The 22,756-nt window shown below is 42.6% G+C and overlaps 1 protein-coding gene across 1 annotated transcript in view; it reads left to right on the top strand.

Annotated features, from left to right (window-relative positions):
* Positions 1 to 7,042, top strand: part of wdfy2 (WD repeat and FYVE domain containing 2) — a 79,788-nt gene extending 72,746 nt beyond the window's left edge. The window contains exon 12 of the mRNA XM_063051098.1: positions 1,518 to 7,042. Coding sequence (XP_062907168.1) covers positions 1,518 to 1,547 — 30 coding nt within the window. The 3' untranslated portion in view covers positions 1,548 to 7,042. The remainder of the gene's footprint in view (positions 1 to 1,517) is intronic.
* The last annotated feature ends 15,714 nt before the right edge of the window (positions 7,043 to 22,756 follow it).

The raw sequence follows: 22,756 nt of genomic DNA, 5'->3' as shown, positions 1-22,756 counted from the left end.
CTGGTCCGCAGTGCAGAAAAGGATGGGGACCCCTGTCTTAAAAGACCCTATCGTATCCGCCTCCACCACCATTGCCAGCAGCCCATTCCATGCACTCACCACTCTCTGTGTAAAAAAAAAAACAACTTACCCCTGACATCTCTTCTGTACCTACTCCCCAGCACCCTAAACGTCTGTCCTCTTGTGGCAACCATTTCAGCCCTGAGAAAAAGCCTCTGACTAGCCACACGATCAATGCCTCTCATCATCTTATACACCTCTATCAGGTCACCTCTTATCCTCCGTCACTCCAAGGAGAAAAAGCTTAGTTCACTCAACCTGTTTTCATAAGGCATGCTCCCCAATCCAGGCAACATCCTTGTAAATCTCCTCTGCACCCTTTCTATGGTTTCTACATCCTTCCTGTAGTGAGGCGACCAGAACTGAGCACAATACTTCAAGTGGGGTCTGACCAGGGTCCTATATAGCTGCAACCTTTTGTGTATTTCAAGTAATAATATTAGTAATGTAAAAACTGCTACAAAATCTTGCTGGGCTTTGCTAGAAGCTGAGGCTCCATCCCCATGCCCCATCAAAGGCTTTAAGGGGAGGAGTTGCCCACCTGGGGTCCACAGAACCACCCCCCCTCGGTGAATGGTAAGGGTCCATGACATTAAAAAAGGGTGGGAAGTCCTGCTTTAGGACCTAAGGGAGATGGAGTTTTGGGGAGAGCTCAGCAATACACCACACTGGCAAAGTGCAACCAACTGGTACCTAGAAAATGGCAAGTGGCCAGAGTTGACAGAGAGAGCGCAGGGGAATTGAAAGGAAAAGGAAGGAGAAAGACAGTCAAGGACAAATGGTTATATGGAGACGAGGAAAGGGACTGTGGGCAAGTGATAAGGGGTGTGGGAAATGTGTGGGTGGCAGCTGAGGAAGACCATGGACAGTGACTCTGCACATGTTTTGTGTATGTGCATATGCCCAAGTATGTATTTGACCTGTGCAGCAGTGCATAGGCTCCAGTCATCTTGGATTGTATAGCCATTGGATCAAGACCTTGTTAAGACCATGTGATAGTTGTACACTGCACACTGCCATTTTCTGCTGCTGAACTAGAGTGAAATCAACTTATCCACGATATATTAATTTCAATTGGCAAAGACTGGCATTGCAGTGTGACAAGTTTCCAGGAAATTCCTTCCTCTTTACTAAGTTAGAACCTGTTTTCTTATGAAGAAATTGATCAGTTCAAGTACAGGCATGAAAACCATTTTATTGCATTGCAGATTCTAGCTTTTTGTTAAAAGCTACAATTTAGTTTTCTTGAGTTGCATTTGCTTATAATTTACATTTAGTCTGCAGTGTACATTATGTATTAATGAGTGGTTTAACTTCTGCAAAGTATTGAGGACATGGTTACCTCTGCTAATAACATGGCTAAGATACCTTGGGGGAGAGTGGTTTAATTTACTTTTATGAATTTGAATTGTAAATAACTTTATTAAAATTGCTCATTTGAATGTACTTCCCTGCAGCTTTGGGATATGACTCCTGTGGTATCGTGACCTGCTTTCGCTGATGATCAGAAAGGATTCTGTCCATGAGCTAGTCTACACATGGAAGATTAGTCAGCAATGCTAATACAGTTATGGCTTCGACAGGGAATGCACAGGAATTTAACTTTTTCCAAAGCAACCTTCCAAATCCTGATCAGTATCTGCTAAAGTTTAAAAGTTGCACAATGATTCTGGTAAATCTTGGTTGTGAGAATTGAAGTACAGTTTTCAAGAGGGTCTTTTGTACAATTAGTGTTTGTATGATTTTCGGTAATTTTTTGATAGACCTAAATGATTTTTGTTTATTTTTAAATGTTGTGGTGATAAGTTTTTGTCTGTTCATGTTTTTCTGTTGCTTGCCAATGAATGAATAAGTGTCATGCTTGAGAGGTGCCCAGTTTTGTTTTGGTAATGTACTTCGCGATAGTACATAGTTGTCTGTTTCGTGTCAAGAAATCACGGACTGCTAATACAGATTTTTCCAAAGCAGCAGAAAGGAAAAACTAACATTGGGATTGCAGCGAAGGGAAAGATATAAACCTCATTGTCTAACAGTCCTCTATCTACGTCAAAGTGAAATTAGGTCAAACATTCCATGCTTTCTAGTGATTTAACCCATGACTGTAGAAGTGAGGTTTAAGAAAACCCGGTGTTTTCTAGAAGTTGAGATGTAAATAATTAGAAGGTATAACCACAAACTCTAGACATGTTTAATGCAACCTGTGATAGTAGGATGAACAGTAGTAAAATAAACATCAGTGCAATAGATATAAGCAAGATTATAAAGATTAACTCAATCTGCTGTTGAGACGGTGGAGAAGGGAATTTTGATACTTAACTAAAAATCTATTCTTTTGCTCTAACTTCATACTCCTTATTATATGTTTATGCCATTGCTGTCCCATTATGTTGCTTGAAAGGGCAAGGTGAGAATTGAGAAGGGTAATGTGCCTTTCATTTTTACTTTAAAGTCTGATCTTTGATTTCTGGACTGATATGCTTCCTTTATGTCTTTGCAGCCATTTTTAGACACTGCAGTATAGTGGCACATCTTTTGAATCCTGTTTAGATCAACGTTGAGTATTACAATCTGTTGATGCATCCAGTGATCCAATTAAACTCTCATCTAACAAATTGAAATGTAATAGTTGACTTTGACTTTGTGGGACTAAAGTCTCCAATCACCAAGTTGTAGAAACATGGGAAGCTGCTCAGCTGATTACACTACTTACTGTTTGCTCCACATTGGAGTGCTCTACTCTATTCCCAATCCTTTTCTTGCAACTGTCACTCAGTTCCTGTGCAATTTGCTGAGGCTAGTTTCACTTTTAATTGTCCAATGTTGATCGTGCATACTCTTTAAAAGACTAAACCACCTATCTGACTTTTGCAGCAAATGATAAAAACTGGGGTTTGGGATGCTCAAAGGCTTGTTGGGGTTAATGGTTAGTGATGGTGTTGGGTGCAACAAACCTCAAACTGGAGAATAAAAGCTTGTCATTTGCATGTTGCCTTTACTACCCTCAATTCTTCAATCCACAGAATTATTTTGAAGTGTAAATAGCAACAGTGATAGTTAATCCAGGAATTTAGACTGTTACATTTTAATGGTATGTAAAAGGAACACAAGTATCTAAAGTTGGGCTAAGCTAATCGCATTGCAGTCATTTTTTATTACAACTTTTTTTGCCTTCAGAAAACAAATCATGTCTTTGCTTGGTCCTCATAGGTTGTCTACTGCACACATTTTAACTGAAACTTTTTTTGCCGTATGCTTACAATTAGCATTCATTCCACCTGTCCTGACGAAGGGTCTCGGCCTGAAACGTCGACTGTACCTCTTCCTAGAGATGCTGCCTGGCCTGCTGCGTTCACCAGTGACTTTGATGTGTGTTGCCATTCCACCTGTGGTACTTTTGTTTTGCATTTTAATAGAAGGAACAAAGATACTACGAAGCACAACTTAAAACCTGCAATGGATATTTTAACACAATGAAGTACAAATTTGATATAGGAACTGGAGTAAATTCTTCCATATCCTTTAATTCCCTTGCCTTAGAAATTTGTTTTAAGTCTTGAAAGTTCTGTTGTTTGCTGCATTTGTTTACTCTTGAGGGGTTGTGGGGTGATGAGAGGAGAATTCCAGATTTGGTTTGTGTTGTGTGGAGACCTATGAGGCTTGGCTCGAATCTAAGGATCCCGATTCTTTCTCTATATCCCTGCTCCAGAGAAAATATTTGTGAACTGTCAAACTTATTGAAAATTTAGATCATTCCAATAGCTTCTATATTCCACTTGTGGGGCTTTTTACACATATTCCCTTAACAACATGGTAACTTTATTTACTTGTGAGTACAATCATCCAATGGTTGTGTTTTGTCTTCCAAGTGGAAAATAAATTGGTTCTTCCTATGCAGCCTATGTATCTTTGATTCTCATAATTGATCCAAAGAGTTGAAACTACAGTCAATGTCTGCCCTATCTCGATTACTCAACTAAGTGAGAGTTAAGCCCCCAGATGAAGGCATAGTGGTTTATTCTGAGGTTAATTTTTTTTTCCATATTTCATAGTATTCCAGTATTTCAGATTTACCAATCAAAATAGTTGAGGCAATGTTTGTACCAGTTTATTAGGAAATCTTTAATCCACTGCTTTCTCCCCTTCTGTTTGTGACAATTTTCAAAATCCATTCACTTTTAAAACTGTTTTTGCCTCAAAGTATCCCATACTCTAATGTATACCCCCATCAATTTAAATCAACCCAGTCAGTGCTTGGAAAAATTAAGTGATTTTAAAATCAATCATCAATGTTCTAGGAGGCAATTTAGTGATACAATGTCATTGTTTGCTGTGTACAATAGGCTAATGGCTCTGAACGTTGTTCCTGCAGACTACTATGTTGCCTGGAAACTTTTCCACTGTAATTTGTTCCCTCTCTTCACTACCTTTTCACCTGCCCCCTCCCAAAAGAAAAGTGTAGTGCATGTTTTAAACCGATCTTTGCTAGACAATGGAAAACTGTCCCATTTTGGTCAACAGTAGTTAAGTTTTACTAAAGCAAAGGGGATAAATTGAGAAAGTTATTGGTTAAGATAAAAAGGTAGGTGCCAGTTGGTGATCTTTTGGCTGATCTTTAACCTCAGTGTTATAAACCTGTGTCCTTTCATTGCCCAATGAGCCATTGATTTCTGAGCTGACTGCACTCAGTGGTTGAGCCTGCAGAGCCCCTTTCCCCAAAACAATTCTGAAGGTTGGCTCCTTTCCGTGTGAAGAAGTTTGTTCTCACCTTCTAAATGATTGACCACCTATTTTGAGCCTGTGACTCCTGGTTCTAGCCACACCAGTCAAACCATCATCCATGCATTTCCTCTCTGAATCCCCAAAATAATTTCATTTGTTTTAATGAGATTGTTTTCATCCATTGAAATTCTAAAGAGCGTACACCCTTTGTGCACTTTGTATATTTTTCTTAGAAATCAGAATGGTACGCAATTATTTCAGGAGTAGTCTCACCTGGGCCCTATTGCAGTAAGTTGTCTTTGCTCAAAATGATAGGTTCTTGATTGGTAAATGGGTTAAGGGTTACAAGCAGAAGGAGGCTGGGGAAAAAGAAACATGACTAAATGGTGAAGCAGCCTTGATGGACCAGTAGCCTAATCCTATATTTTATGGTGGAAACACTCTTGTAATGGAGGCCACTGTTGTGCTTGCCCTTGTCATTGGTTGTTCTATCTCTGAAAAATTTCCATTCAAACTGTAATACAATAACACTTGTGAATTTTGGGATGTACTGCTTCAGGTATTGTGTTGTGAAGATGGGGCACAACACTGAAACTCTTATGGTTAGTGCTGTTCTGGAAGTTCTATTTGTGTATGAATATTTTCCCAAAATTTTTGTTTTTACACTTGTCCCTAATATTTCTGAGAACTTTGTATAAATTTGGCTTGACTAGAAATCTGTATCGGCAACAACTGCTGAGGCCCAGAAGCCAACTGGGCAGGACTGAACTTACTTTTGATAAAGTAACTGATCCATTAATTTGCAGTTATTAAATTTTAAGGCTAACTTCTCCAAATTTAGTTTTATTATTAGAATTGGCTAAGAATGGTTTCTAGAAGTATAGTGAGGTTCAGGATAAGGCCCCTGAGGAACAAGTCAAAAGTCCCAGGAAACAATTGAATGAAAATAGTAACAGCTGTATCAATTATATTGCAAAAAAGCTTTCATCATCTCATCGATTTGGTACTTTCAAAAAGTTTTCTGATTTTTGATGTGGTCTCTAGATGGATTTTTATTGGAACTTGTGATACTTCAAAGTAATGCCCCTTCCCCTCCCACCAGTGGGAGTGCTTCATTAGCTGCCAGAGGTGATAGCTGGTCAGCCTTGGATAAAATTTGGTGTTCCAGGACCTCAATCAATTATTTACAGTACTCCTGAGGGAGAAAGTTTCAAAGCGGTTTTTGTCATGTAGGCATTGTGCAATTTTGAGAGTAGTTTATTGTGAGTTCACTCTTGATGGAATGAGAAAATGTTAAATTAAGCAATATTCTATAGCAACCAATTTGATTGCTGCAGACTCAATTTTATTTGCATTTTTTACCTGATACTTCATAACTGTATCCAGCCAATTATATTTCACTTCGTAGTGTCACTCTGAGAGCCTACTCTATTCTTTGCATTAGAACAGCTCAATTTTGTATTCCTCAGCCAAGAGAATCACAGATCAGTGGAAATTGACCAGTTCCAATTTTATTAGAAGCGATTAATGCCTATGTTGTTCAGGAAAAATCAACTAGGCCCCACTGAGAAGAACCAGCAGTTTTTGTCTTATTGACAGCTGCTTTCAATGGAATTTAGTCCACTTGGAAGCCACTTGGCAATCTAAAAATTTTAAGTACTGTGATTTTATTTTTAAATGTGACCAAATCTTACTGCAAAGTGGTATTTCCTTAGGGTGGAGGAACGTCACATTTGTGGGTGAAGTGTATGGAACATTGTACCAGTATGAACTTAAATGATGCTGCAACTAATGCTTCAAAACCAATTCTGCTCTAAAGTAGGGCGACTCCTCCTCCTGGTAAAATGCCGATAAATCATTGCAAAGCGATTTTACTCCCAGGTTGATTTCACTATTAATGCTTCATTTCGTTTCAACACTTATGACTTGTTAAATATTTAAATTGTTACTATATTTATGTATTGACAATTCTAAATAAAACTCTTTTAGAGGTGTTTGTAAGAGCATTGTCTCATTGTTGCAGATGGTTCCCCTCTGACAGTTGTGTATCATCTTTCACTTTGATTGATCTCCAGTTGATTCATAAGCATGGAAACAGACACTCTAGCCCACCAGATTTGTGCTGATTGTCACACACTATTTACACTAATCCCACTTATTCTCCCCTCTTTTTTCCTTCTGTTTCTCCTGCTTCTGCAAAGCTCCACCTCTTCTGACCAGCTTTGAGCACTGCTATTTTTGGATCTTGGTAGTGGCTTCTCTTATCACAATGTCTGTCTGTCTAGGTACCATATCCGATGCGGACTTTGGTGTCCACGCTTTTCCATATAGATCTATCCTTCATTTTTTGGATGACTTCCATTTCCTCGATGTGTAGCCACCTGGCTATGCTTTTGATGTGCATAAGCTGAGGTCTTCCTCTAGGTTTACTCCCCTCAATCTTTCAAGAGAGTATGAGTTTTTCTAGTTCATCTTTCCGCATGATGTGTCCTAGGAATCTGAGTTGTCTTTCTCTTATTGTTGGTATGAGTGATCGAATAGCTTGGGTCTTCTGAGAACTTCTTCATTTGATGTGTGTGTGGTCCATGATATTTTTAACATCCTCCTGTAGAACCATAATTCAGCTGCTTCTAGTCTCTTTTCCATTGCTGGAGAAATGGTCCAGCATTCACTTCCATAAGTCAGGACAGAATAAATGTAGCACTGCAGTATTCTGTTTTCAGTGTGCGTGCTCATCTTTCCGTCTGTTAATATGGTCTTCATTTTTTGGAAAGCTTCTTTCACCATTGCTATTCTGTATTTGATATCCGTGTCACACCTGCCGTTATTTGTTATTAGGCTGCCAAGATATTTGAATTTGTTGACTTGTTTGAAGTTTGTATTTCTGATCTTGATCACGCATTGTGGGATGTTAGTCTTTCTGGAGATGACCATGCTTTCCATCTTCTTGGTGTTGATTGAGAGGCCTCTGCGATTACTTTCTGCTGCCACCATAGTGAGTAGTTCTTGTAGTTTTGTTTCTGAGTCGGCTATTAGTATGATGCCATCAGCATATCTGATGTTATTTATATTATGGCCTCCAATTGTGAATCCATTGATGTCTTTGATACTTCTCAAGATATTTTCACTATACAGGTTGAATAAGTCTGGCAAAAAGACACAACCTTGCCTGACTCCTCTCATGATATTCACATACTCACTCACTTCTCCTTCTATTCTGATGGATGCTGCCTGGTCCTAGTATAAGTTTCTTAAGAAACGTATATCTTTCCCATCCATGTCAAGATCTTGAAGCATTTCCAGAAGATCTTGCTGTCTGTTTGAGCCACGTGGCAAAAATTATTCTCAGAGTAATCATGATGAGAGCAAGACGCTGTATAAAACCAGAAATCAGTAAAGAACAATGTGACTTTGTGGAAAACAGTGGAACCAGAAATGCAATTTTTATGCGACAGATGATCTGTGAACGAGCCATCCAGGTACAAAAAGACATCTTTTTCTTATCACAGTATCTTTCATAATTCCTTAGGGATTTATTTTTGTCTCTTGGCCACTTCGGTTAACTGTGTCTCCGGTCGAAGTTGAGTTTATTGTCATATGCACAAGTACATGTATGCACAGGTGCAATGAAAAACATACTTGCAGCAACATTTCAGACGAATGGGAGATTGGGGCTAAGAGGAACATTGGAACAGCCATGATGAAATGGCAGAAACACAGAAAACCTACAGCACAATACAGGCCCTTCAGCCCACAATGCTGTGCGGAGCATGTACGTACTTTAGAAATTACCTCCAGTTACCCATAGCCCTCTATTTTTCTAAGCTCATGTACCTATCCAAAAGACCCTATCGTATCCACCTCCACCACAGTCACCGGCAGCCCATTCCAAGCACTCACCACTCTCTGCGTTTTTTTAAAAAAAACTTACCTCTGACATCCCCTCTGTACCCACTTCCAAGCACCTTAAAACTGTACCCTCTTGTATTAGCCATTTCAGCCCTGGGGAAAAACCCTCTGACTATCCACACAATCAGTGCCTCTCATCATCTTGTACACCTCTACCAGGTCACCTTTTGTCCTCTCTTGCTTCGAAGAGAAAAGGCCAAGTTCACTCAACCTATTCTTGTAAGGCATGCTCCCCAATCCAGGCAACATCCTTGTAAATCTCCCTGCACACTTTCTATAGTTTCCACATCCTACCTGTAGTGAAGTGACTAGAACTGAGCACAATTCTCCAAGTGGGGTCTGACCAGGGTCCTAAATAGCTGTAACATTACCTCTCAGCTCTTGAACACAATCCCACAGTTGCTGAAGGTCAATATTGTACACTGTATGCCTTCTTAACTTCACATCAACCTGCGCAGCAACCTTTGAGTGTCCTATGGACACGGACCCCAAGATCCTTCTGATCCTCTACTCTGTCAAGAGTCTTACCATTAATACTATATTCTGCCATCATATTTGACCTACCAAAATGAATTACCTCACACTTATCTGGGTTGAATTCCATCTGCCACTTCTCAGCCCAGTTTTGCATCCTATCAATGTCCAGTTGATAGCCCTCCAAACTATCCACAACACACCCAACCTTTGTGTCATCAGCAAATTTATTAACCCATCCCTCCACTTCCTCATCCAGGTCATTTATAGAAATCAAAGAGAAGGGGTCACAGAACAGATCCCTGAGGCATACCACTGGTCACCAACCTCCATGCAGAATATGACTTGTCTACAACCACTCTTTGCCTTCTTTGGGCAAGCCAATTCTGGATACACAAAGCAATGTCCCATTGAATCCCATGCCTCCTTACTTTCTCAATAAGCCTTGCAAAGGGTACATTATCAAATGCCTTGCTGAAATCCATATACACTACATCTACTGCTCTACCTTCATCAACGTGTTTGGTCACATCCTCAAAAAATTCAATTAGACTCATAAGGCACGATATGCCTTTGACAAAGTTATGCTGACTATTCCCAATCATATTATGCTTTTCCAAATGTTCTTAAATCCTGTGTCTCAGGATCTTCTCCATCAACTTACCAACCACTGAAGTAAGACTCACTGGTCTATAATTTTCTGGGCTATCTCTACTCCTTTTCTTGAATAAGGGAACAACATCCACAACCCTCCAATCCTCTGGAACCTCCCCCATCTCCATTGATGATGCAAAGATCATCGCCAGAGGCTCAGCAATCTCATCCCTTGCCTATGACAGTAGCCTGGGGTATATCTCTTCCGGTCCTCGTGACTTATCCAACTCGATGCTTTCCAAAAGCTCCAACACATCCTTTTTCTTAATGTCTCTATGCTCAAGCTTTTCAATCTGCTGTAAGTCATCCCTCCAATCGCCAAGGTCCTTTTCTGTCGTGAATACTGAAGCAAAGTATTCATTAAGTACCTCTGCTAAATCTCTGGTTCCACACACACTTTTCCACTGTCACCCTTGATTGGTCCTATTCTCTCACATCTTATCCTCTTGCTCTTCACATACTTGTAAAATGCCTTGGGGTTTTCCTTAACCCTGCTCGCCAAGGCCTTTTCATAGCCCCTTCTGGCTCTCTAATTTCCTTCTTCAGCTCCTTTCTGCTAGCCTTGTAACTTTCTAGATCTCTATCATTATCTAGCTTTTCTTCTTGACTAGATTTTCAATAGCCTTTATACACCATGGTTCCTGTACTCTACCATCTTTGCCTTTCCCTGTCTCATTGGAACATGCCTATGCAGAATGCCATGCAAATATCCCCTGAAAATTTGCCACATTTCTGCTGTACATTTCCCTGAGATCATCTGCTCCCAATTTATGCTTCCAAGTTCCTGCCTGATAGCTTTATATTTCCCCTTATTCTAATTAAACACTCCTAATTTGTCTGTTCCTATCCCCCTCCAATGCTATGGTAAAGGAGATAGAATTGTGATCACAATCTCCAAAATGCTGTCCCACTGAGACACCTGACATCTGACCAGGTTCATTTCCCAATACCAGATCAAGTACAGCCTCTCCTCTTGTAGGCTTATCTACATATTGTGTCAGGAAACCTTCCTGAACACAGCTAATAAACTCCACCCCATCTAAACCCCTTGCCCTAGGGAGATACCAATCAATATTGGGGAAGTTAAAATCACCCATCACGACAACCCTGTTATTATTGTATCTTTCCAGCATCTGTCTCCCTATCTGCTCCTCGATGTCCCTGTTATTATTGGGCGGTTCCTGTTCCTAACTTCCACCCATAGAGACTCAGTAGACAATCTCTCCATGACTTCCTCCTTTTCTGCAGCAATGACACTACCTCTGATCAGCTGTGCCATGCCCCACCCCCACCTCTTTTGCCTCCCTCCCTGTCCTTTCTGAAATGTCTAAAGCCTGGCACTCAAAGTAACCATTTCTGCCCCTGAGCCACCCAAGTCTCTGTAATGGCCACAATATCATAGCTCCAAATATTGATCCACGCTGTAAGCTCATCCGCTTTGTTCCTGATACTCCTTGCATTAAAATAGACACATTGCAAACCATTAGTCTGGACGTATCCCTTCTCTATCACCTCCCTCTTACACTGTCTGCAAGCTTTCTCAATAAGTGAGCCAACTGCATCTTTCTCTGTCTCTTTGGTTCCCATCCCTCAGCAATTCTAGTTTAAACTCTCCCTAACAGCCTTAGCAAACCTCCCTACCAGGATATTGGTCCCCCTGGGATTGAACTGCGGCCCGTCCTTTTTGTACAGGTCACTCCTGCCCCAAAAGAGGTTCCAATGATCCAGAAATCTGAATCCCTGCCCCTGCTCCAATCCCTCAGCCACGCATTTATCCTCCACCTCACTCTATTTCTCTACTCACTGTCTGGTGGCACAGGCAGTAATCCTGAGATTGCTACCTTTGAGGTCTTGCTTCTCAACTTCCTTCTAACTCCTTGTAGTCTGTTTTCAGGATCTCCTGCCTTTTCCTACCTATGTCATTGATACCAATACTGTATATACTACGACTGCTGGCTTTTCTCCTTCCCACTTCAGGATATCATGGACGTGATCAGAAACATCCTGGACCCTGGTACCTGGGAGGTAAACTACCATCCGTGTTTCTTTCCTGTGTCCACAGAATCGTCTGTCTGACCCCCTAACTATAGAGTCCCCTATCACTGCTGCCATCTTCTTCCTTTCCCTACCCTTCTGAGCCGCAGGGCCAGACTCTGTGTCAGAGGCACGGCCACTGTTGCTTCCCCCAGGTAGGCTGCCCCGCCCCCAACAGTACTCAAACAGGAGTACTTATTGTTAAGGGGACAACCAGAGGGGTACTCTCTAGTATCTGACTCTTGCTCTTCTCTCTCCTGACTGTTTTACCTGTCTCCTGAGGCCCCGGTGTGACTACCTGCCTATAGCTCCTCTCCATCACCTCCTCACGTTCCCTGACCAGACGAAGGTCATCCAGCTGCATCTCCAGTTCCCTAACCCAGTCGCTAAGGGGCAGATGTGGCAGTCCGGGAAGCTGGGAGTCAACTGGACATCCCACATCTGGCACCCAGTACAGAACACAGGCCTCACAGACATATTTCCTATTCCTATTCTTCACAAGTAACTTCCCTCGCCTTGACACATAATCCCCGAAGCCCTGTTGAGCCAAAGCCCTCCTACTCTGACTCCCTCTACTCCATGACCGTTCTAGAAAGCTGTCTTCTTTTTTAATTCTTCCCGCCAGTCAAACTTGCTGACATCCACGTGCCTGCGCATTTGTGCCTCCATCCGAGCAAACATGATGGGCCAAATCGCCTGATTCTGCTCATATCATGGTCTTATGGTCTAAATAGCATTCACAAGAAAAACAAATTAAACTGTATGCAAATTTCATAAGAGAACACATCTAGAACAAAACGCTGAAGAATCTCAGCAAGTCAGGCAGCATCTATGGAGAACAATGGACGGTTTCAAGCGGAGACATTTATTGGGACTGGCAATGAGGGGTAGAAGGTAGGAGGAGGGTAAGGAGGACTAGCTGGGTCAGATCAAAGGAGGGGAATGGGAATAAAGGAAGCAGGGAAACGGATAGGTGGAAGAAGTAGAGGGCTCAAGGAGGAATTTAATAGGAGAGGGCAGTGGACCATAGATGAAACAGGAGGAGGAAAACCAGAGGGAGGTGAGTAGGGAATGGTAATGGGGAAGAAAGGGAAGGGGAGAAATTAGTGGAAGTTAGAGAAATCGATGTTCATACTATCAGGTTAGAGGTACCTACATGGAATATGAGCTGCTGCTCCAATCTGAGTTTGGCAGTAGAGGATGCCATGGATAGATATGTCGGAATGGAAAGTCGAATTGAAATGTTTAGTCACTGGGACAGAACAAAGGTGCTTAACAAAGTGGTCCCCCTATCTGCATCATGTCTTACGGATGTAGAGGAGGCTCCACTGGATACAGTAGATGATTCCAATAGACTCACAGGTGAAGGGTCACCTTATCTGAAAGAACCTTTTGGGGCCATAAATAGTGGTGAGGCAGGAGGTGTAGTGCTAATCACACTAGCAGGGATATGTGCCAAGAGGGAGATCAATGGGGGGAGATGAGTGCAGAAGGGAGTTGCATAGGAAACAATCCTGGTGTTGGAAATGGAAGAAATTATGGAGAATGTTAGGGAGAATCTCTCCGGTGCAGAGATATCCGGAGGTACATGATTATGTGGAGTACAGAAAGTGCAAATGCATGCAGGCACTTTCCCCTCAGGTTGGGTGAGACTAGAACTAGAGGTGATAGCTTTAAGGTTAAAAAGTGAAATATTTATGGGTAAGCTGAGGGGGAGATTCTTCACTAAGAGTGTGGTGCAAGTGTGATTCAAGCTGCCATTGGAAGTGGTGGATGTGAGCTCAACGTAACACTTAAGAGCAGTTTGGATAAACTCCTAAATGAGAGGTATGGAAGACTACGGTCCAGGCGCAGGTGGATGGGACTAGTTAGATGACCAGGCTGGCATGGATTAGATGAGCAAAAGGGCTGTTTCAGTGCTATAGTACTCTGATTCCATCTACTTTCTCCAAACAAAGGTGTAGCCATGGGCAATCGCTTGGGCTCCTGTTGTGCCTCGTTTTTGTTCACAATATGGGACAGTATGTTCCAAGCCTACTGGTAATAGTCCCCAATGCTTCCTCTGCTTCATTGACGACTGCACTGGTGCTCCTTTATTTATCCATGCTGAGCTCATCAACTTCAGTTCTGCCTCCAACTTTCACCCTGCCCTCAAATTTACTTGGTCCACCTGTCCGTTCTCCCCACTCTTGATCTCTCTGCCTCCATCTCCTGAGTCAGATTAACAACAGGCATTTAATACAAACCTACTGACTCTCACAGTTATCCACAAACTCTTCCCACTCTGTCATTTGTAAAAATGCTATTCCCTTCCCTCAATTCCTATGTCTCCACCACATCAGTTCTTGGGATTAAGCTGTCCAATCTAGAACATCTGAGGTGTCCTTTTTTTCAGAAAATGGAGTTTCCCTTCTACAACTAATGATGCTGCTCTTGTCCATTCCCTACCCTTCTCCCACCTGGTCACACCAGAGCTAGGGTTCCCCTTGTTCTTGTCTGCCACCCCACAGACCTCTATCCAGCACATCATTCTCCGCTACTCTTGCTATCTCCAATGGGATCCAACTAGCAGGTAGATCTTTCCACAGGAATTACTCTCTTGTTCACTCATCTCTCCCCACAGGTCTCTTCTGGCACTTATCCCTGCAACCACGCCAAGTGCTACACCTGCCCCTATACCTTCCCTCTCACCATCATTCAGGACCCCAAGCGGTCCTTCCACATGAGGCAGGGAATCAGAATCGGGTTTATTATCATCAGCACATGGCGTGAAATTTGTTAATTTAGCAGCAGCAGTTCAATGAAATACATAATCTAGCAGAGAAAAAAATAACAATAATAAATAAAATAAAAATAATAATAAATGAACAAGTAAATCAATTACAGTATACGTATATTGAATAGATTAAAAAATGTGTAAAACCAGAAATATTGTTTATTTTTAAAAAGGTGAGGTAGTGTCCAAAGATAAAATGTCCATTTAGGATTCGGATGGCAGAGGGGAAAAAGCTGTTCCTGAATCGTTGAGTGTGTGCCTTCAGGCTTCTGTACCTCCCACCTGATGGTAACAGTGAGAAAAGGGCATGCCCTGGGTGCTGGAGGTCCTTAATAATGGACACCGCTCCCTGAAGATGTCCTGGGTACTTTGTAGGCTAGTGCCCAAGATGGAGCTGACTAGATTTACAACCTTCTGCAGCTTCTTTTGGTCCTGTGCAGTAGTCCCTCCATACCAGACAGTGATGCAGCCTGTCAGAATGCTCTCCACGGTACAACTATAGAAGTTTTTGAGTGTATTTGTTAACGTGCCAAATCTCTTCAAACTCCTAATAAAGTATAGCCAGTCGGTGTCATTTATTGTATCCAGTTCTGCCTCTACATTGGTGAGACTCGATACAGATTGGGAGACCACTTTGAGTACCTTTGTTCTGTCAGCCGCAAAAGGCCGTTTCTCCTAATTGCCATCCATTTCAACTTAACTTCCCGTTCTCACACACGCATATCTGTCCATGACCTCTTCTACTGCCATAATGAGGCCAAATGCAGTTTGGAGGAGCAACACTTCAATATTTTGTGTGGGTAGTCTCCAAGCTGATGGTATTACCATTGACTTCTCTAACTTCTGGTAACCGCTCCAACACTCCCCAGACCCGTTCTGATGCCCCACAGCATCTTTGCCCCTGCCTTAATGACCTACCCAACACCTCCCTCTGGCTCCTCACCATAGAAAACTTGCAGCACAATACAGACCCTATGGCCCACAAAGCTGTGCTGAACATGTCCTTACCTGAGAAATTACCCACAGCCCTCTATTTTTCTCAGCTCCATACACCTGTCCAGGAGTCTCTTAAAATACCCTATCGTATCCGCCTCCACCACCATCGCCGGCAGCCCATTCCATGCACTCACCACTCTCTGCGTAAAAACAACTCACCCCTGATATCTCCTCTGTACCTACTTCCAAGCACCTTAAAACTATGCCCTCTCGTGCTAGCCATTTCAGCCCTGGGAAAAGGCCTCTGACTATCCACACAATCAATGCCTCTCATCATCTTATACACCTCTATCAGGTCACCTCTCATCCTCCGTCACTCCAAGGAGAAAAGGCCGAGTTCACTCAACCTACTCTCATAAGGCATGCTCCCCAATCCAGGCAACATCCTTGTAAATCTCGTCTGCACCCTTTCTATGGTTTCCAAATCCCTCCTATAGTGAGGCAACCAGAACTGAGCACAGTACTCCAAGTTGGGTCTGACCAGGGTCCTATATAGCTGCAACATTACCTCTCAGCTTCTAAACTCAGTCCAATGATTAATGGAGGACCTGTGTAGCAGCCTTGAGTATCCTATGGACTCGGACCCCAAGATCCCTCTGATCCTCCACACTGCCAAGAGTTTTACCATTAATACTATATTCTGTCATCATATTTGACTTACCAAAATGAACCACCTCACACTTATCTGGGTTGAACTCCATCTGCCACTTCTCAGCCCATTTTTGCATCCTATCAATGTCCCACTGTAACCTCTGACAGCCCTCCACAATATCCACAACACCCCCAACCTTTGTGTCATCAGCAGATTTACTAACCCATCCCTTCACTTCTTCATCCAGGTCATTTTATAAAAATCATGTAGAGCAGGGTCCCAGAACAGATCCCTGAGGCACACCACTGGTGACTGACCTCCATGCAAAATATGACCCATCTACAACCACTCTTTGCCTTCTGTGGGCAAGCCAGTTCTGGATCCACAAAGCAAGGTCCCCTTGGATCCCATGCCTCCTTACTTTCTCAATAAGCTTGCATGGGGTACCTTTGTCAAATGCTTAGATGAAATCCATATTCACTACATCTACTGTTCTACCATCATCAAAGTGTTTAGTCATATCCTCAAAAAATTCAATCAGGCTCGTAAGGCATGACCTGCCTTTGACAAAGCCATGCTGACTATTCCTAATCATATTATGCCTCTCCCAATGTTCATAAATTCTGCCTCTCAGGATCTTCTCCATCAACTTACTGGTAAGTAAGACTCACTGGTCTATAATTTCCCGAGCTATCCCTACTCCCTTTCTTGAATAAGAGAACAACATCTGCAACCCTCCAATCCTCTGGAACCTCTCCCCTCCCCATTGATGATGCAAAGATCATTGCCAGAGGCTCAGCAATCTCCTCCCTTGCCTCCCACAGTAGCCTGGGGTACATCTCGCTCGGTTCCAGTGACTTATTCAACTTGATGCTTTCCAAAAGCTCCTGCACATTCTCTTTCTTAATATCTGCATGCTCAAGCTTTTCAGTCTGCTGTAAGTCGTCCACTTTTCCTTTATTTCAATGTCCCCTCCTATCAAATTTCTCCTTTAACACTCTATCTCTTCCACTTATCATCTCCCAGTTTCTCACATCATACCCACTCCATCACCTTCTCCCTCTCATCTGAACTTGCCTATTTCCTGCCTGCTTGCATTAGACCATAAGATACAGGAGCAGAATTGAGCCATTTGGGCTGTTTGGCCCATCAGGTCTGCTCCACCATTACATCATGGCCGAGACATTTCCCTTTCAGCCCCAATTTCCTGCCTTCTCTCTGCATGACTAATGCCATGACTAATTAAGTCTACCAACCTCTGCCTTAAATATAGCGAATGACATAGCCTCCACAGCCACCTGTGTCAACAAATTCCATGGATTCAGCATTCTCTGGCTAAAGAAATTCCTCCTCATCTCTGTTCTAAATGGACACCGCTCTATTCTGAGACTGCGACCTCTGGTCCTGGACTCCCCCCACTACAGGAAACATCCTCTCCACATCCACTCTTTTGAGGCCTTTCAACATTCAATAGATTTCAATGAGGTCACCCACTCATTCTTCTGAATTCCAGTGAGCGTAAGCCCAGAGTCATCAAACACTCCTCAAATGATAAGTCTTTCAACCCTGGAATCATTTTTCTGAACCTCCTTTGAATTCTCTCCAATGTCAGCATATCCTTCCTCAGAACTGCTTCCTGCCAGTTAGCTAATGCTCGATCCGTGCTAGTATCTTTCCTGTAATACCATAGGCTTTTAACCTTTTAAGCAGCTTCATGTGTGGCACCTTGTCAGAGGCCTTCTGAAAATTCAAGTACACAACATCCACTGATTCTCCTTTGTCTATCCTGCTTGTTATCTCTTCAAAGAATTCTAACAGATCTGTCAAGCAAGATTTCCCCTTAAGGCAACCATGCTGACATAGGCCTATTTTATCCTGTGCCTCCGAGTACCCCAAAACCATATCTTTAACAATCAGCTCCAAAATCTTCCCAACCACTGAGGTCAGACTAACTGGCCTATAATTTCCTTTATTCTGCCTCCCTCCCTTCTTGAAGAGTGGAGTGACATTTACAATTTTCCAATTCTCCGGAACCATGCCAGAATCAGCTGATTCTAGAAAGATCATTACTAATGCCTCCATAATCTGTTCAGCCACCTCTTTCAGAACCCTGTGGTGTAGATAATTTGGCACAGGCGACTTGTTATCCTTCAGACCTTTCAGTTTGCCAAGCACTTTCTCCCTAGTAATGGCAACTTCACTCACTTCTGCCTTCTGACATACTCTAGCTTCTGGCATACTGCTAGTATCTTCCACAGTGAAGAATGGCGCAAAATAGTTATTCAATTTATCCGCCATTTCCCTGTTCCCTCAATACTACCTCTCTAGCATCATTTTCCAGCGCTCTGATATTTATTCTCCCCTCTCTTTTACATTTTGTATATATGAACAAACTTTTGGTATCCTCTTTAATATTATTGGCTTGCTTGCCTTTGTGTCCATCTTTTCCTCCTTAATGCCTTTTTAAAGTTGCCTTCAGGTGGTTTTTAAAAGTCTTTGACTTTTATGTTGGCATTGACTTCTCTTGTCAGCCATAGTTGCACCATCCACCCTTTGGAGGAATATTTCTTTGGGATTTATCTATCCTGGGCCTTCTGAACTGTTCCCAGAAACTCCAGCCATTGCTGCTCTGCTGTCAACCCTGCTCGTGTTCCCTTTCAATCAATTTTGGCCAGCTCCTTTCTCCTGCCTCTGAAATTCCCGTTACTCCACTGTAATACTGGTATGTCTGAGTTCAGCTTCTCCTTCTCAAATTGCAGAAGGAATTCTTTCATATTCTGATCACTGCCTTTTAAGGGTTCCTTTACCTGAACTCCTCTAATTAATTCCGGTACATTGCACAATACCCAATCCAGAATAGCCGATTCCCTCATTGCTCAACCATCTTGTAGGCTTTCTATAAATTCCCTTCTGCCCTCACCACCATATTCTGGCTTGTGTCCTCTTCTTTCCAGTACCAATGAAGGGTCTTCGCCTGAAACATTGACTATTTTACCCTCTATAGATGCTGCCTGACCCAAGTTCCTCCAGTATCTTGTGTGGCTTGGTCAAGATTACAGCATCCCCTGCATCTTGAACTACTTTAGTTTAGGAAAAAGAATCCTTGGACATCACACTTTTGTGTCTACATGTGACTCTAGGTGCACGGAAATGTAGCTTAGCCCCCTGAAATGCTTTTGCAGTAATTCCATAGAAATGATCCTAAGTGCTGATCTTGGTTGCAATGCTCCCAGACAACACTGGACAGCAATTTTTTTCAGAAGCGTTGCTTCCTCAGAACTTTTTTTCTTTTTGCTTATGAAAGACCACTTGAAGCTGAACAAATATAATTGCAGACTACTTGTATCATGTAGGAATTTGGACAAACAAGATATTAACTTTTACGGAATATAATGAGTTTAATTGCATAATGGTGTTGACACTTTGCAATAGTTCAACTAAGTTCAAACTATTTTCTTGATGATTTTCATTTGTACTTGGTGCCTGAGGCTTCCTGCTTAAGTGGCCAACAATAATCAGGCAGCATTGATGGATTCCAGTTGCCCTGATACAGTTTCTCCATGACCGCAACGTCCTGGTGAAACCTTTCACCATGCACGGCACTGACAGCACCAAGATTTACAGGGAAGTAGACTAAATGGGAATGCAAGAAATCAATCTTTAGTGACATGTTGCACTTTATGGTTTTGTGTGCTTGTGGCATGTTGTCAACCAGCTGGATGTACAGGAGGTGATTGATAAATTCGTGCACTAAGGTGGACGGAGTCAATTTTACAAAACCTAGCACATTTATTTTTCAACATAGTCCCCTCCTACATGTACACACTTAGTCCAGCGGTCGTGGAGCATACAGATCCCTTCTTTGTAGAAGTGGCCCACAGCAGGGGTGATTGAAAAGTTCGTGGCCTAAGGTAGAAGGAGGTGAGTTATTAGCTTCAAACTTTCTGCATTATCACTCAGAGTTGAACTTCACGTGCATGTAACGAGAATGTCTTGGACCTTCAGATGATCCATAGCAGGGGTGATTGATAAGTTTGTGGCCTAAGGTAGAAGGCGATAAGTTATACAGTTCAACTCTGAGTGAAAATGCAGAAGTTTGAAGTTAATAACTCATCTCCTTCTACCTCTGGCCACAAACTTATCAATCATCCCTGCTGTGGACCACTTCTGGAGGTCCAAGACGCCGACTTCTACAAAGAAGGGATCCGTATGCTCCACTTCCACTGGACTAAGTGTGTAAATGTAGGAAAAATAAATGTGCTAGGTTTTCTAAAATTGAATCCTTCTACCCTCATCAATTACCCCTTGTAGTTCAGTGCTCTATAGTTGCCAAGAAAAATTTTAACATCCTTGAATCCCTTCCATGTGATTTTCTTTGGTCCCACTCGAAGTTCTTTGACTTGCCTGTCATTGAAGACCTGTTTGATTTATGGACCAACAAAAATGACTTCCTTAATCTTGGCATCAGCTATTCTCGGAAACATCCGTCTCGAATATCAAAATCCTTCACGGAAATTTATAGCCTTTCCTGTCATGCAGCATCTGCCCTGACTAAGCACGTCCAGACATGCCTGGACAAGATAGAAAACTTTTCAACTTGCTTTGTGGGCCACATTTTAATTGACTTGAATTATGAATTGAAATAACAAATATCAGCAACTTACAAAAAAAAGGTGTGTAATGGGAACATTTTATGATGATTTTCATGATCAGCAGCCCAAAATCCATAAGGTAAATCCAAAAGTATTCAGAAAGCAAAATCTGTGTTGTCTAGTGTAATTAATAAATGAGCAATACAATAGCCAATGCACTGCTGTAACTCTAACTAAACCAGTGATCACACCAGATATTTTAATACAGTTCTGGCTCTATTTGCATCAACCTCAAACTCTAGCACCTAACATCAACTGGAATCTTGAGTGACGAGATCAAGAAGCAGAACAGGGATGATTTTCCCACTGCCCGCATAATCTCAACCCAACTCTAACCCGAATTCATGTGTCCCAGTGCACATCTGGTTAATTAAGCCAAGTGTTGTTCGACCAGGTTAATGAAAGGCATGCGCCAGATTAAAGTGGCTCCACAACCCCATCAGCTACAGCCCCACATACCTCATGACACTAAACTCCACTACCCAATCTCTCCTAGCCCTATTCTTAACCCTAATCTTCATGTCCAAGGGCCTAAACACTCCAGCTAATTCTGACCGCGCCCCAACAAGCCAGCTGACTTGTGTAAGGAGGAGAAAGAACCAATAAAGGCAAGCGTTGGACCTGTTTAATGAAGGCGTGAGCCAGTATGAGTGATGAGATAAAGCAGCACAAGAGGGGTGATTTTTCCACCAGCCACACAATCTCAACCTAACTCTAACCCTAATGCATGTGTCCCAGTGCACACCCGGTTAATTAAGCCAAGTGGTGGGGGATCTGGTTAATGAAGGTGTGGGCCAGATCACAGTGGCAGGGTTGTGTCAAGATCAAGAAGCACAAGACCGACGATATTCCCGCTGGCCACATAATCTCAACCTGACATCACCCAGGCCGTGACCTTCAGCAACACACACAAAACACTGAAAAAAGAAACTCATCAAGTCAGGCAACGTCTATGTAGGGAATGAACAGTTGGCACTTTGGGGCAAGAGCTTTCATCAAGACACTGTCATCCTTTGCTGACTTCCTGCACATTGAAATCCAATAAAGGTTATTTCCTGAGGGGAAAATTCTGGTTGCTTAAAAGAAGAATAAATGGAGACATTTTGGAGGACATTTGTATAGTATTACCCGTGAGCAGGTATTTGTAGCCTTACAGCATATTAAGATAAACAGCTAGGGCTTATCCAAGTGCACGATTGGACTTTGTGGGAAGCCGGAGAAGAAGTTATGGAAGCCACTGCAAAGACATTTGCTTCACCGCTGGCTGCTAGTGAAATCCAAAAATACTACTGATGGCTAATGTTCCATTGTGTAAGAAGGAGGGCAAGGACAAACCAGAGGAGTACAGGCAGGTCAGCCTGGCGTCAGCAATGAGGAAGTTACTGGAGGAAATTGAGGGTCAGGACCTAGCAGCATAGACAATCGGATCAGAAAGTCAGCATAGCTTTGTGCATGGGAAGTTATGCTTGACAAACCATTTGGAGTGTTTCAAAGAGGTAACCAAAAATGTGAATGAGTGTAGGATTATTTAGACTTTAGCGAGGCTTTCGAAAAGTGCAGCCCAACGGCTGTTCTGGAAGGTTAAGTCTCATGGAATCCAGGAGTCTGCTCTTATCCCATCCTCCCGCAACCCTACCATGGATAGGGTTCCTCTTGTCCTCACCTACCACCCCACCAGCCTCTGGGTCCAGAACATGATTCTCCGAAACTTCGGCCCACCACCAAGCACATCTTTCTGTTCCACCCCTCCCCACCATTTTCTGCTTTCCACAGGGATCGCTCTCTACACGACTTCCTTATCCATTCATCCCTCCCCACTGATCTCCCTCCTGGCACTTATCCTTGCAAGCAGAACAAGCGCTACACCTCTCCCCACACCTCCTCCCTCAC

This window comes from Mobula hypostoma, chromosome 6 (assembly GCF_963921235.1).
Source record: "Mobula hypostoma chromosome 6, sMobHyp1.1, whole genome shotgun sequence".
Taxonomy (NCBI): Eukaryota; Metazoa; Chordata; class Chondrichthyes; order Myliobatiformes; family Myliobatidae; genus Mobula; species Mobula hypostoma.
The sequence above is the reverse complement of the archived record's forward strand: the minus strand, read 5'-3'. Positions and strand labels throughout refer to the sequence as shown.